The sequence below is a fragment of the Oculina patagonica genome, chromosome 5 (genome assembly GCF_052425735.1).
Source record: "Oculina patagonica isolate OP01 chromosome 5, crgOcupat, whole genome shotgun sequence".
NCBI lineage: Eukaryota > Metazoa > Cnidaria > Anthozoa > Scleractinia > Oculinidae > Oculina > Oculina patagonica.
The window spans coordinates 20,635,599-20,651,085 of NC_135762.1; the positions used below are offsets into that span (position 1 = coordinate 20,635,599).

Below are 15,487 nucleotides of genomic sequence, written 5' to 3' on the forward strand. Positions count from 1 at the left end.
CAACATTGAAATGACGCGCGTATATACAAATGCAAACAAAGATTTTGGACACATCTATCTAGGTTTCTTTTAAAAACAAATAAAGTAGGAAAAAATAAATAACATATTGGGCAGCAGAATAAAATATTTTTTTCAGCTCAAGTAGCTCGCACAAAAATCGTCTTTTAAAAAAGTCAAGCCATTACGGGAGAGTGTCACCAAAAAGAAAAAAGTAGGTACGCCAACCTACCACTGGCTGAACGCGAAAAAACATATCTACAGGAAGTTGCAGCCTTTAAAACAATTGATTGTACAGCCAACGGCACAGAGAAAAATGTTTGTCTTGAAAAAGAATGATCCCCCTTCATAAAAATAATGGTCCGTCCCTAATGGCAAATTCTTCTAACAGAGCGTTTTCATATGATGTCACGGTAGCAATATTGGTGTTCCAAAACAAAGGAACGGCGGCCATATTATTCTACCAAACCATTCAGTCCAAGAATTAAACTCAATTTTTATACAAAAATTATCTTTTGCTTCAGTAAACCAAAATGGCCGCTGGTCACGTGAGTGAACGCTCCATATGATGGTTTATTACGGCTTATAGATATTGCTCATCTTAAACCTGAAAAAGGAGGCAAGCATGGCCGAGTGGTTAAGGGCGCTGTTGTTGTAATCCGGAGGTCCCCGGTTCAAGACCTGTCCTTGCCACTAGCTGGATTTGTTTCTCGGTCGTCCCGTGTTCAAATCCTCGGTCACGCTTTGTATATAGCCAACTGGTCTGCCTCCTGCCAATTGGGATTTTTAACCTTGTTATGTTCATTTAAAATATTTGTTTCCTCTATTTCAGTGGCATGCCTGTAAACTAGCTATCTCGTAGAGATATGAAGCTTAGTGCATGACCACTATAAACAACATTTATTATTATTATTATTATTATTTTAAACCTCGAATAAACGTTGTGACATTATAAAATAAATGTACCTCATTAAACGTTTTAGTGTTTGATACTGCGATATAATTTTACTTTGGAATCCATCCACGAACAAAAATTTCTTCTTTTTTTGGTATAGAGAACAGAGATGAACTTAGCTCCCCTCCAAGCCGATACTCGACTACAAAGCGACATCAAAGCCACCAAAACCATCGCCATCACAATAGTTGCGTACTTCCTCTGTTATGTTCCTGGCATCGTATATGCTGTGATGGGTCTACAGAAAGAAAGCCAGGCAGATTCCTGGTTTGGATTTATCGCCTGGTACAGTATTTGCATCTCAAGCGCCGTGAACCCGGTTGTCTACTATCTGCGAACCAACCGTTTTCGTTCGGCTTTCAAGCAATTTCTCAAAGATCCTCTTGGATCAAGCGAATTTAAAGAGAAGCAAAACTGCCGCGACCTGGCTACTGATCATGAAAATGAAGTTAAAGGAAATGTCAAGTCCATGGCAAAAAAGAAGGATAGTGAAAAAGCTGAAGGCGGTTATCAGTTTCAAGTTGATGGCAATGAAACAGGGCAAAAGTATTTTGGCGGACAAATGGATGGGGTGGTGATTTTGCTCACTACAAGCCCTGAACCTAGTCCCTGCTTTCATCATAAAGCTGGTGACTGTAGCGAAAACGAAGAGGAGAAGGAACAAAGTGATGAAGCTTGTGCGTCGAATCTTCAAGTGCGGAGTTCATCCCAGCGAAAATATGAGGAGCCTGAAGAAGAATGTGATGAAGTATCCAAGACATATGATGTGGAAAAGGAATCCAGGGAATTTAGATCGAAAACAGATCTACTGGGAATTACCAAAATGGGCACGACTGAGGATCCAGAAGAAAAGAAACGAGTTGTTAACGCTTATTGCTTTGAGAGGGAAAGCGAAATTCAAGGGTCTTCAGCAAAGACGAGAAACGCCATAAAAACTTGTAAGGAGTTTTAAAAAGTCTTGAAGGAAGCAAGGACCAAGGAGGAGGAACAGACACAGGAGCAAGATGGAGGAGCACGGGTACGAATAGGAAGAGGAGGAGAGGGATGAGAAGCAGGACGGGAGGCTAGAGGAGAAGGAGTAAACGCAGGAGTGGGTGGAGAAGCAGGAGCAGCGGCAGGAGCAAGAGCAGCAACAGGAAGCCACCTAAACGGAAACTGAAACTAACATTAATTTTAAGAAAACGTTTAGAAACACCGAAGTGTTTTGTTATCGAGACAGGTATCCTTTAGTATTGTCACTATGTTGGAATCTTGGGAAATATTCATATTTGTTAAATTTACTAATCAAGTGAAGTCTTTCTTAGCAAGACAAATAAATGTGTAAATGTTGGAATCTTGGAATGTTCATTTCATTTGTTTCTTATTCATTTTGGACCTTATTATTCCTTTTCATTTTACATACTTCCCGCCTTCTCATGCTTTTCACACACTTTACGTTTATATATAGGCCTACGCGGAATAATTTAAAATTTTCTATCCCTGATGATACCGCGGATCGGTGAATGCTTGTTTTTATCCTTTAATTCTAAAAGTAGTTTTAGGCCTCAATTGATCTTTTATATTGTTATTTCAATTCACAGTTTTTATACCTAATCGTGACTTTTTGGTACGCTTCGGCGGTATATCAGGCGAGTTTGGTCGAGCCATGGTTCGAATTTTGGCGAGACGCAGTCTAGCCAAAATTCCCATGGCGAGACCAAAGGAGCCTGATATGCAGCCGAAGCGTACCAAAAAGGTACGATTAGATATTAAACGCACCCAAATTCAACCAAAATTCCGCTGATATTTTTGGAAGTTACGATGATGAGGCTGTCAGGCGCCCTATCGTGTGTTCCACGAGAAGAATAGAACGAGTCACCAAACGGCGCAAAATGCGATGAATGAAATTTATATTTATATTTTGGGTTTCACAGTCTATTCAGAGTTTCATTCTCTAAATCTACAAAATCAAAATTAAGCCGAGGGTTAAATTTAAGAGTTCCGACTACATTAAAAATTTCAGTCTAAATGTTTCAGTGCTCTTTGGCAAACATCGCGCAATGTGGCTAGCGCACAAAGTTTAGTTTTGGCGGGAAAGTTTTCACTCCTTTACGAGCGGTAAACACCAGCTAAACTTAAATAACGAGGTAAAAACCTCTTTTTACTTTATCATACGGTAACACTACTTTACTTTAAAGTGGCCATGATATCGTGGCATATTAGGTCAGTGACTTGATAGTGATGAAAGAAGTCAAAAACCAATATCAACAAACTCAAACACACATTTGTATTATACAAGAAAATGCAATTCGAATTCCACCACTGAGATCGAGCAACGAAGCAGGCGCTGCAATTCGCGGCATTTCTCTCAAATTACAACATTGCATCGAAAAAGAGTAAAAACTGAAATCCAAACTGTCCCACACTGGCGAAGTTTAACCCGGTTTCTGTAACATGAAGCATCTAGGCGTCTTGCTTCTCCGGCTTGATGCAATATTGATCCATCTAGTATTGAAAGTCAACAAAATTGATACTTTATCGATCAGGATACAAGCAGAGTGAATAGTTTGCAAGAGCACTGCCACCAGACAGAGACTCCCCTGCATTCCTAGACTACGAGCAGTCCCTATTTTTTCGCAGAGTCCGTCGAGCATTCGCCTAAAAAATAAATGACCGCGCGAGAAATGAGGACGAGGGGGGACGTGACTCGTCCCCATTTTTCGCGCGGTCACGCCCCCCCCCCCCCCCCTCGTCCTCATTTCTCGCGCGGTCATTTATTTTTTAGGCGAATGCTCGACGGACTCTGCGAAAAAAAATTTTTTTTCGGACTCTGCGAAAAAATAGGGACTGCTCGTAGTCTACTGCATTCCGGAAAATCGAGCTAATCCTTACACTGTGTTCCGGAGTTCCCGCGCTACGACCTCCGAGCGTTCCAGCGGTACTATCATTCCCGCACTCCGGAGACTGGGCTCCAGTGTAATCGCAACAATGGCGGCGTACAGGTGATTTGTTGTCGAAGCGTTTTCAAAGTTTTTGAAAGGTAAGAGAGTCTGTTAGAATCCTTTTTTTTATGTAGTTTAGCTTTAAAATACAGGATCTCCGATATACATCTAACAGAACAGGAATGCAGGGCTTGAAATAACCACAGACCAAATAAATCGAATAAATTATAGCTTGGTCATAAACAGACCACTTAGTTATGACAGGTGAATTATATTTTATTTCTCGTAGCTACTCATGGAAAAAAATTAAGTTTAATGTCTTTTATCAATATTTATTTTAACCATTAGAAATATAATTTTTATCGATTGGAATATTGACTTAAAATAATATACTTGTGTTGTAGAACCACAGGCTTAACATCTGTTAACATCCTCTGTTTGTGAGGTCACAGCATACCCATATGAATATCCAAATTTCTTCACTAATTGCTATTGTAAATATTTAAGCTTCCTAAAATCTGGTTTTTATGGCTGCAGTGTTCCAGATAAGAGACGGGTCTCGGGTCAAAACCCGATAGAGACGGCACCTGACCCGAAAATGAAATGGAAAAAATAATATTTCACTTATAAGTAACAATAAAAAGCAAGGAAGCAAGTTTCCAAAGACAAAGATATAGAAAAAATAAATTCAGGGAAAGAAAGAATCACAAAATTCTTCCACCATAGTTCTGAAGGCAACTTTACTTGTCCAAGGCTGTCTCTTTTACATTTTATTGTCATCTGCTCGAGCGACAGAAAAGATGTTTACCGGCCCAGTTTCCGAAACGCCCGGCCTGGTAACCTCCTTATTCAGCTTAAACTTCGGTCTAAAACAGGCACACAATATTCTTTCCCTCCTCGCTATCTTGTGTAGTTTGTATTTCACAAGGCAAAATATCATTTATCACCGTTCTATTACCTCACGAGATGCCCGGCAGATTTTCTTCATATTTATCTACACTATACACGAAAGTCAAAGAAGAGCACATTGTAAAGATAGAGGAAAAAGAGTTTTCTATTATAAAAACAATTTTTTTCTAAATTTTAAATTTTTTTTTAAATTTTTGAAATTTTTCATTCTAGTGGACTATTGACTAAGAAAATTGAGACCAAAGTACATGTACTAATTACAACCTAATTTTGAGATTCATAACCAGTCTTAAAAAATGCTCATTTTTTAAAAAATTGACTCGGAGAGCCCCCAGACCTCCCTAGGAAAGATGCAGTGAGTTTACCATACTTCTCTTTGGGGAAACATATGTATGAGCTTAGAGCTCTCTGATAGGTTAATTTTTTATAATTAAGTAGATATAATACTCAGTTAGCTTTTTTCATTTTTTAGCCCAAATGCTACAGATAGCACCTGAAGCATAATAGTGAAGTGGGCATACCCCCGCTAAAAAGGGGAAACTTTTCACCCGACCTTTCCCTAACAATACACCGGGCTGGTTGACCCGTTGATAAATCTGTGACCCCTGCTTCAAAAATTAACTGGAACACTGGGCTGTACATTTGTAATAAATATAATGAGGTAGAAATATTTTCGCATTGTTTAAGTTTATTTTTTGCTGTCTTCTTGGCGATTTGAAGCATGTGAGAGCAGTTTCATGAATTTAAGTTTCCGACTTGTGTAAAGAAAGCAAATATTTACACAAAGCATGCAACTTCAACACCGAAGAGTCGGATGCCGCCTCTGGAATGTAGTCCTGTTTGCAATCCTTGATGTGCACACATGCATGAGAACAATATCAGAAACAAGAATTCGCGATTGATTCCAAGGGAAGTGAGGGTTCTAAATTTGACAATGTGTCTCATCTCTTCCCTCTGTCTGATATCTTATTAACCAGGCCAAATTTAATACAGTGACATGCATGTCTTTAATTTGATGGCCTGGGCAATGAAAATGTTGCACCACAGGCAAGTTTCCCATGTTGTGAAGCACATTGAGGTGATGCTTGATATTCCGTATATTTCTATTCAGAGCCCATGGGATACTGTCACTGCCGGTAGCAGGTCATGTTGCCCCTATTGCACGGTGGCCCCAAGTTTTGTCGCCCCAATCCAGGTCACGTCTACCACTTTTCACCTCCACTTCAGTGAATAATTGTTAAATAAAGCACAAATATTCAGTTGTGCTTTACCATCACTGAATGAATTAAAAAATAAAAGTTAAAATAATTCAAGAACTTAATAGCAACAGCTAGAACTGGTTTAGGCTAATGTGCAAAATGAATAGCCACTTATTTGCATATACTGTTAGCTTGAGTTGTATTACTAATGTGGAATAAAAATGAATTTTGCTTTTGGTTAACATTCAGCATCAGTAACATGGCTCTTTATAGTCAATTAACTATGGTCAACTTTCTCGAATCACGTTCTTCACCAAAGTTGGAAAACCCTGACTTAGTGAGTATAACAATTTCAAAATTAATCAGGTAGTGACATGTTTGGGCTAAAGGGTAACCGAATTAATTATGATAAAATATAAATATTATTGCAACCAAATACTGAGACAAGGGAGGAAAACTTTTAAACATGAGAGCCCAATTCTCCCCCCCCCCCCCCCCCCCCCCTCCCAGGCTTACTCCAAGCATTTGATTTGGGGTTAGCTTCTTAGTGTAGGGAATTTGATGCAAATAGGTCTGCGTGGTTGTGCATTTGATTATTTACAGAACTGTAGTCAGCAGCCCCAAGCTAAAGGATTTTGTTCTCCATTCATTCATCACAGATGATTTTGGGTCATGGTGGCCTAATGTTTGGTGCATTGGACTCTGGATTGAGCATCCGGGTTTGAGCTCTAGTTGGGGCACTGCATTGTGTTCTTGGGCAAGCCACTTTACTCTCACAGCTAGTGCCTCTCTCCACCCAGGTGTATAAATGGATACCAACAAATGCTGGGGGGTAATCCTGCGATGGACTAGCATCCCATTTAGGGTGGAGCAGAAATACTCCTAAATGTGTTTGTATAATATATTCCACAAACCCGTCATAGAAAACATATATAAACTATACCGGTAACTAGAAAGAGTGATTTCAAGCGAGAAGTAAACTTTGGAGCTTTCTTCATTTTCTTGAAAGCTTTCCTTAACAAGAAGGGTGGGGAACTTGACGCTCTGTGAAGCCCTTACCAGTTAGGCATTGGTTCATATAAACTAGCAACAAAGTGGGATATTTGAGGGGATCTTTAAACAACAAGTGGCTAAAGGTAGATGTTGCAAACTGTGGAAGTACCGCTAATTGATTTGCGAGTAATTGGAATGATTTATCAATTTTAAGAACAATAACCTGAAATTCTATGTACTTTCTACCTTTGTGTGTGTGTGCATTTTTGATTGATCAGGTAACTTGTTTTTTCATTGTTGCATAAGCATTTTTTTGGGGGGATTTTGAGACCTGCATGTATGCAGGTTAGAGGAGTTGTGGAGAATGCATTGCATACATGCAGGTGCCCCACTATGCGGCTACTATTTTTTTTTTAAAAAAACATTTTGTCAAATGCCGCATAGTGTTTTTTCTTCAAGGATTTTAAAACTTTTATGTGTTCATTTAAAAGGTTAATAAGCAATTTTAATTGATTTTATAGTTGATCTAAAAGGCTAGTCAATACAACGTTCAAAACTTAACCTACTCATTAAGGAGGCTCAATGTGGTTTTTTTTAGCAAAAGGGATGTTGTTTTGAAAATTAAAATTATCTAGGAAGGCAATGTTCATTTTTTCCAGAATGCACCATAATGATCAAATATGACCAAATTTTATTTTTTACCCGTCACTTAGTCACAAAGGTTGCCATAGCAACCATTGACGTTTTATTTTGTTCTCAAACAAGCTTGATTTTCTCAAAATCTAGATTGAATCTTGGTATTCATTTTTACCGAATGGTAATGAGGTTATGTTATGGGCCGCATTTTCTCACTCGAACACTCACTCACTCAATCACTCACTGGATTCTGATATTAAACCGCAATTAATTCATCATTAAACGAGAAACGTGCTGACAGAAGGGTCCTTTAAACGCATTCAGCACATGTCAATCAGAAACAAATTATTCTTCAACCTCGTTCCAGGGTCTCTCTCTTTCAGGGAACTAAATTGAATTTCACAAAACAAATCGAAAGAGGATCACTTACACTTATCTTCTGGTGATAAAAAGGAATAGAATTCGCTCAACGAAGCCTCAGATCATAGGCTTTCAATGACCCATTCACGTAAGAAAACATTCAAAGAAGCGTTTTAGTGAACACAACATTCATGCACGTTTTTGTTTCGTGTCACGTCATCCGTTCTTGATCTTTTTGAGTCGTGCAGAAACGCGCATCTTTCTCTCAAATTTTATTCGCTGCTAAAAAAAAAGTAAACATATTCACAAAACAAATTTACTTAATGCTAAAAAGATTCAAAGGTTACACTTAAATATTTTTGTGATAAAATACGGAATTGGCGCTATGAACTACATATAGTTGCGCTTAAACTGTTATAAAAAATTATTACGCTCGCCTTGTGACGTGTTTTAGTCAACACAACATCCACGGCACGTTTTTGTTTCGCGTCACGTCACCTCGTGTCACGTCATCCGTTTTTTTCGACTTTTTTGCTTGTTTACATTCGAAAGTAGGAGAATAACAGTTATGTTAGGGAAAATTTCACATTCTTGTAAACTCTCAAAGGATTTTTTTAATTTCTCAAGGGACTGTTTTAATTTCTCAAGGGATTACTTTCAGCTGTGGGTGATCACTTGCGATCTCGTGGAAAAAAAACGTGACTTGTCACATTTACAAACGTTATATAACAATTTAAAAAGTGACATGTCAGCTTTCTTATCTCAACGCACGTGTGTCTGAAAGGCGATTTATAAAAAGCGTCGCACAAGCAATGGTTTGCATAACTAAAACACGAATAAATAATCACTAGCACTTACATCGTTTAAAAAGTTACAAACGTCAAAAATAAACCATACCAAAAAACTCGCTCTTTTCAAAGATATTTTTTAAGTTAAAACAAATGCAAGAGATGGGGGCTTCTTTTAGCTTAGGAGCGGTTAAAAATTAGGCCAAATTTGGTCGCTACAAGCGCCATTCTATTTCGTCATCAGCCTAGGTCGTTAGGGGCGTGACCTCTCGTTGACAGCAATGTTGCATGAATCGGCTTTACAACATGCGATCGTATCGACGCAGTTCGAGTGGAATTTCAGTCAAAGGCAGCAAAATTTTTTCGTATTTCATCTTCAAATATAATTCGAAAGCATTCACTGTATATATGGCTTTTGTTTAATCCTTCTTAAGCCCACGAAGAAGCTGTCTTGATATCCGACCCTCGCAGAGCCCAGACAAAACGCAGCAAGTGTGTAGAGTGTATCGATTTGTTTACGCCGCAATAATATGCGCAATGTTTTCTCCGACAGTAGTCGGAAATATCCGTATTTTTTTCGTCGCAAAAACAAAGCGTCGAACGCATATTTTGTTGTTTCATTTGCTAATTTCGCTGCCGTAATCGACTGCCTCGAAAGGTCCTTGCAATGTTAAAGTATAGAATTGTCAGATCTCGGTGAAATTTGCACTGTTTATTTGTGTAATGTTGAGGAATATGTGTATAAATACCCGGCGCGGACGAGCCATTTTTGACAAAATTATATGGCTGCATTTCCTCCGCGAAGATAGGAAATTGTTAAACTAAACTACAAAGCAACTGTAATGATAAGTTCGAAGAACAATGCACAGGATAAACCTTCGACTCATACTTCATGCAAAAAAGTCGGTATCTCGAAGAGACTTTGATTCATCTTTTTGAGTCGAGCAGATACACGAAGTGTTCGGGCGTATCTTTTCTCTCAATTTTTTTCCGCTGCTCAAAAATAACGCTATACGTGCTGACTGAAAAGTAAACATATTCACAAAACAAATTTACTTAATGCTTAAAAGGATCAAAGGTAATACAATAACCAGTAAATATTTTGGTTGTGAAAACTGAATAGCGCTATGACCCCTGTGAGCACGAGCCATCAATGACGCAACTCACGTGGAAAAATAAAGCAAAGTGAGATTGCTTTACGTTACTGGACACTTATTTAGAAAAAATGCGGAGGTCGGCACTTCATTCATCGAATTACCATGAGGTTGCTCGAAGAGCCTTTGATTTGATATGTTCGAGTTTAGTACATTGACCACCTGTACACAAAATTTTAGGAAAATCTGTAGGAGCGTTTAAGAGTAAATCAAGAATGAAGTTTTTGGTATTTTCTTTTTATTTCTAACAATTGGAAGTCGATATATTTTAACAAATTAAAGCAAAAACTTTTTCGCTTTTAGTTAATGGTCTTTGATGGTGTAAGTATTTATATTTCAGTGAGAGTAACTGTGCCCAAATAATACGAAAACAAAGTGCATTTTTTATAAACAGGGTTTTTCTGAATATTTCATTCGTGATTTATTACAAAACGCTCTTACAGATTTTTCTAAAATATCGTCAACAGTTATTCAATCTACTAAACTTTAATATAGCAAAAAATAAACACCAAGAGTCAATCTAGATTTCGAGAAAATCAAGCTTGTTTGAGAACAAAAGAAAACGTCAATCGTTGCTATGGTAACCTTTGTGACTAAGTGACGGGTAAAAAATTAAAATTTGGTCATATTTGATCTTTATCAGGTGTATTTTAGCAAAAATCGAACATTGGCTTCCTAGATAATATTAGTTTTCAAAACAACCACCCTTCGGCTAAAAAAAACTACATCGAGCCTCCTTAAGTAGAATTGTTGATCCTAAAAGAACATGGTCTCGGCAGTTTTTTGTTTACTTTTTATCAATAGTGAGCCTTTTCCCCATAACTGTCGTGATTTATCCTTAATGATTTTGGCTTACAAAGGGAAACATTACAAGAAATCATTACACGAGCTAAAAGTACAGTTGCTCATAAACATTATTCTAGATAATGTAGTGTCTGGATTTTAAACCTGGGATTCTGAAAAAATAACATTTTGCCCTAGGAAATAATAAGTTTATTTCTTTTTACTGAGGTTTACTCATGAAAATCGTAGCGGGTAAAAATCGTACTGATTCAGAGCTTAGCCAATCAGAAACGCGAAGGAATTTCACTAGTGAAGAAACATCGTTCGCCTAATCAACAACGCGAACGCTGGCTAAACCAGCTTTGTTTGCAAGGCCTCCTTCCATGTGGAAGACTGCGTCGATAAAAGTGATACACAATGTGTCCCAACCAGCTTTAATTACTTCTTACATTCTCCTTTCCACAGCGAAAACTGTACCAACAAAATTTGCTCCCTTTCCACGCGGATAAGGGTCGGATAAGGTGGCCTCTTTTTTTCATAAGGCGAAGCAAAGCAAACGAAGAAATTATCTTTCAGTCTCGCTAGCTTCCATGAATTTCTATTCTTCGGGCAACGCCTACCGTCCAGACTAAAAGTTCTTTTGAGCTGTGACAAACGAATTCGAATTGAAAAATCCTCTTTCTGTTCCACCAAGGTGCCATCTTTTTCTGCATGCCGATTTTCTTTCACATTTGGTGAAATAACCACATTAATATCAATCCACGAAGATGAACGCTTTTCAAAGCTTGAGTTTCGAGCGGAAAACCAACAAAGAGCAGACGACGCGCACTCAGCCAATGAGACCCAAGTAATCATGCAATCTTGATATCCAAAAGTGCCCTCGTGATTAAGAAAGAAATGCCCTCTGTCTGAACCAATAGGCACAGGCATTGAGAAGTAGTAGATAAAATATGAGCGGGAGATCTGTATGGGCATTTACAATGGCGAGCCATTGTAAACAGCCATACAGATCGGACGTGAATAGTTTTTTCTACTTGTGAAATGAAAACAATAATTTGAATGCAAAGTATTGTTAGGCGATTCGGTAGAGATCTGTATCAAAAGTTAATGAATACTTATTAGCTGAGCAGGAGTTTGTATCAAAAGTTAATTCTATTGTTTGATTTGTATTAGGGTTTACAGCTGTAAACATGTGATCTGAATACTGTGCTGGGATTGGTTTTCACCCTGATGAATAGTTAATGAACTTTACAAGCGTAAATAATCATTTGTGTTGTAGCAAAATAGAGTAATCAAATGGGTCTCAGTTGACTACATCTTCGATATCAGTACCATCTATTAATCACTGCAGTGAGGGTGAATTGACACAGTTTCATGACCTAATTAGATAACTTTACCCTGATTTAGGTTTCAGGTTCAGCTCAGCCATTTGGGCCAGTTCACCTTTCTCTTCTCCCTTCCTGACACACACACACCCCTTCATACAATCTTTCTAGTGATGAGTGCGATAGTAATCATGATGAAGATGATGATGATGATGACAGTTTAGACTGATTACTCAAATTACAAACATATGCACCAAGATTGCCCCCATTTTCATTTCTTTAGGAAGACGCAGAAGAACGTAATCTGCACAGCGAATCTCACTTCATTCTTAGCAAGATGTCTCGTATGGATATGGAGTGCAACACGCCTGTTAGGGAAGAAGGAAGTGTGCTTCCACATGAAGTAACAGGAGATATGGCACATAAAGTGAAGCCGTATACATGCAAGCATTGCAGTAAGTGCTTTAGCCGTCCATCATACTGCAAGAAACATGAACGAACACATACTGGAGTGAAGCCGTATAGATGCAAGCATTGTGATAAATGCTTTAGCAGTTCATCAAGTTGCAAGGCACATGAACGAACACATACTGGAGTGAAGCCATATACATGCAAGCATTGTGGGAAGTGCTTTAACCAATTATCCCATTGCAGGATACACGAACGAACCCATACAGGATTAAAGCCAGGATTAAAGCCGTTTTCGTGCAAGCATTGTAACAAGTGCTTTAGCCAGTTAGTAGTTTGTCAGAAACATGAACAAACACACACAGGAGTAAAGCCGTACAAATGCAAGCATTGCGACAAGTGCTTTATCAGCTCATTAGGTTGCAAGAACCATAAACGAACACATAGAGGAGTGAAGCCGTTTACATGCAAGCATTGCAAAAAGTGCTTTAGCGACTCATCATCCTGCAAGAGGCATGAACGTACACATACAGGGGAAAAGCCGTACACATGCAAGTATTGTGATAAATGCTTCCGCCACTCATCAACTTGTAAAAGACATGAACGAAGACATACAGGAGAGAAGCCGTATACATGCAAGCATTGCAACAAGTGCTTCAGCAGCTCATATAGCTGCAGGAGACATGAACAAACACATACAGGAGTAAAGTTGTATAAGTGCAAGGATTGCAACAAGCGCTTTTACCAATTAAGCAACTGCAGGTCGCACGAACGAACACATACCAAGAGTAAAGTTGTATACGTGCAAGCATTGCAATAAGTGCTTAGCAGGTCATCACATTGCAAGAAACATGAACAAACACATACAGGAGAGAAGAAGACTAAAAACCCGACTCATAAAAAAAATGTTTCGACATAGTTTTCCTAATTAAGTAACAAAGGTAGCTACGAGAACTGAAAGAAGGTTAATAGTGGCCTTGTTTGTTTGTTCTTAAACTGAAATAAATGGTTACTGTTCTGGGCTGGGTTGTTCGAAAACCGATCAACACTAACCCAGTATTAAAAGTTGATCTAGGGTTCATTTCTCTTGTATAAAAGTGTTTTTAGTGCTTATGTTTTGTAGAGTTTGAGATGAGTCAACGTAAAAACTGGAGGACAGAAAATATAAAGAGAAATCATCACTGAAAAGTTAAAAAAATGAAATCAAATTTACGCTAATCATGGATTAGCTTAATCGTGCTTTAAAAAACCCGGCCCTGGAGTATATTTGTACATTTGTTTAGGACCAAGCGTTACTTAAAAAGGCCTTCTTAATTGCTTTAGGTTTTCGCTGTAAGAAACAACGCAACCGGAAATAATAAATTTATGAGAAATGTCTTAAAGCGCGATTCAAAGCAGAAGACTTTGTGGTGGCTGATAAATCACGCAAGCCTTAGGTAAGGTCTTCTGCTTTGAATCACGCTAAAAGTTAAGATATTTTTCACGGATTTCATAATTCGTAATGCAATCTCCTCCCCAGAGCCTGCGTCCCCCTTAAGCAGCGGTCGAGAAACGCAGCGGTTCTGGGCGATTCAAAAAGCAGGAGTGCGTGGTTCCGGTTTGATTGTGCGCGTGCGTCGGAGACTGGCAATGAAATGTACACGTTTTCAACGGCCAAACAGATTTGACCGTCTTTTGGCCAGAGGATTGCGGCCCCTGGGGATGAAATTGCCCGCTATTTGCCTCGTTGGCTAACTACCATCTTATATCCAACGCTTGCTCATCAAGTAATTGTTATTCCATGAGCGCGCGTTGGATGTAAAATGGTAGATATTCAACAAGCGCAAGCGGGATAATTGTTTTATTAAAAAAAGAAAAGAATTGCAATATTTGAGGTTCCCGGCTGTTCTCGCTGACGCGTACACCTACTATGTGATCCATGGTATGTAACCTCATATACCATGGCCTGTAATTTGTTTCGGTACAAGTTTTGATCATCACAAAGAATCATTTAGTACTTTTAATTGTTTCTTTAACATAGTTGGAAATGTTTGCCTAATAAGAGGGGCCTGAAGGGGTAATATAGGAACTGGGATTTGCCTATTTTTCACTGGGAAAATGGGATTTGGGTCACTGGGACTGGGATACAAAAACAAAAAATGGGAATGGAAAGCGTGTCAGTACAAAATTGACGAGTTGTTTGCCCCGACCCTGAGTCCGGCATAAAATAGTGAAAACTCTGAAACGAAACCACCCCACTTCACGAGTGTCCATCAAGTGTCGATCAATTTTCGTGTCCGTGATTAACTTAGCGGAACAGCTATGACTGAGCTAGCATAGTAACAAATTGAATATTCAAAAGAACAAAAATAGTAAGTTGTTGTTAGTCAGGGTAGTGGTATGTAAGGAATAAAAACTTGATAGCTTTAGTTAAAGCTATTAAAATGCCGTCTAATTCTCTTCAAGACAAACGAACAAATGAAAAGTGATGTTCTCAACAGTATTAGTGATAATAACTAGCAGAAATAAAAACATGATTTTGGATAGTCCAGTCCCTGAACCGTCCCTTCTGCGCCCTATAAAGGGTTTTAACCCAAGTGCAAGAACTGAAATCCCTTTTTAAAATTCAGAATTGTCTCAAACTAACAAATTAGTCATCGAATGACCTTTTTTATTTTTCATGTCACCAATTATCGTAAATCTTCAACAAAAGCCCCGGTCTCAAATAAGCCACCCCCACCCCTTCTCCCTATCTTTTCTTCACAACCATGACAGTGGACGACAGACTGCAATAAGGAGCAGGAGGGCATTTTGCGTACGCATGCGTCGATATGGGCTAGTGCGCACGACAGAGAAGTTCTGCTATCGATTGTTTACATATTTTTTACAATTTATGGCCTAATTTTCAGCTCAAAATAAAAGGTGTTTTAAGTTTTATTTGCTGTATACGATACTAAGAGTCTTTGCTTTATCTTCTGACAACAACAAGCATACTTTGGTGTCGGCGTGCCGTTTATCTGATCGACTTTGTCTATGTGTATTAAACATTGCGCGTGGACATTATGGCGACCGAATGTCGA

General features: G+C 38.6%; 1 protein-coding gene across 2 annotated transcripts; it reads left to right on the plus strand.

Annotated features, from left to right (window-relative positions):
* Positions 1-3,890: 3,890 nt before the first annotated feature.
* LOC144653181 (uncharacterized) lies at positions 3,891-13,449 on the plus strand. 2 transcript variants are annotated; one of them, XM_078513125.1, is made up of 2 exons: positions 3,891-3,971; positions 12,304-13,449. In XM_078513125.1, exon 2 carries the CDS (start codon positions 12,358-12,360, stop codon positions 13,246-13,248), a length of 891 nt encoding a protein of 296 aa, XP_078369251.1. In that variant the 5' UTR covers positions 3,891-3,971; positions 12,304-12,357; the 3' UTR covers positions 13,249-13,449. The 2 variants fall into 2 exon arrangements, with proteins under 2 accessions (XP_078369251.1, XP_078369250.1); XM_078513124.1 differs by lacking the exon at positions 3,891-3,971 and adding an exon at positions 6,226-6,318.
* The last annotated feature ends 2,038 nt before the right edge of the window (positions 13,450-15,487 follow it).

Coding starts and splice junctions, on each gene's coding strand:
- LOC144653181 (XM_078513124.1), top strand. CDS start 6,241: ATGGCTCTTTATAGTCAATTAACTATGGTCAACTTTCTCGAATCACGT. Junction 6,319..12,303: donor AGTTGGAAAACCCTGACTTA/GTGAGTATAACA, acceptor TCATTTCTTTAG/GAAGACGCAGAAGAACGTAA.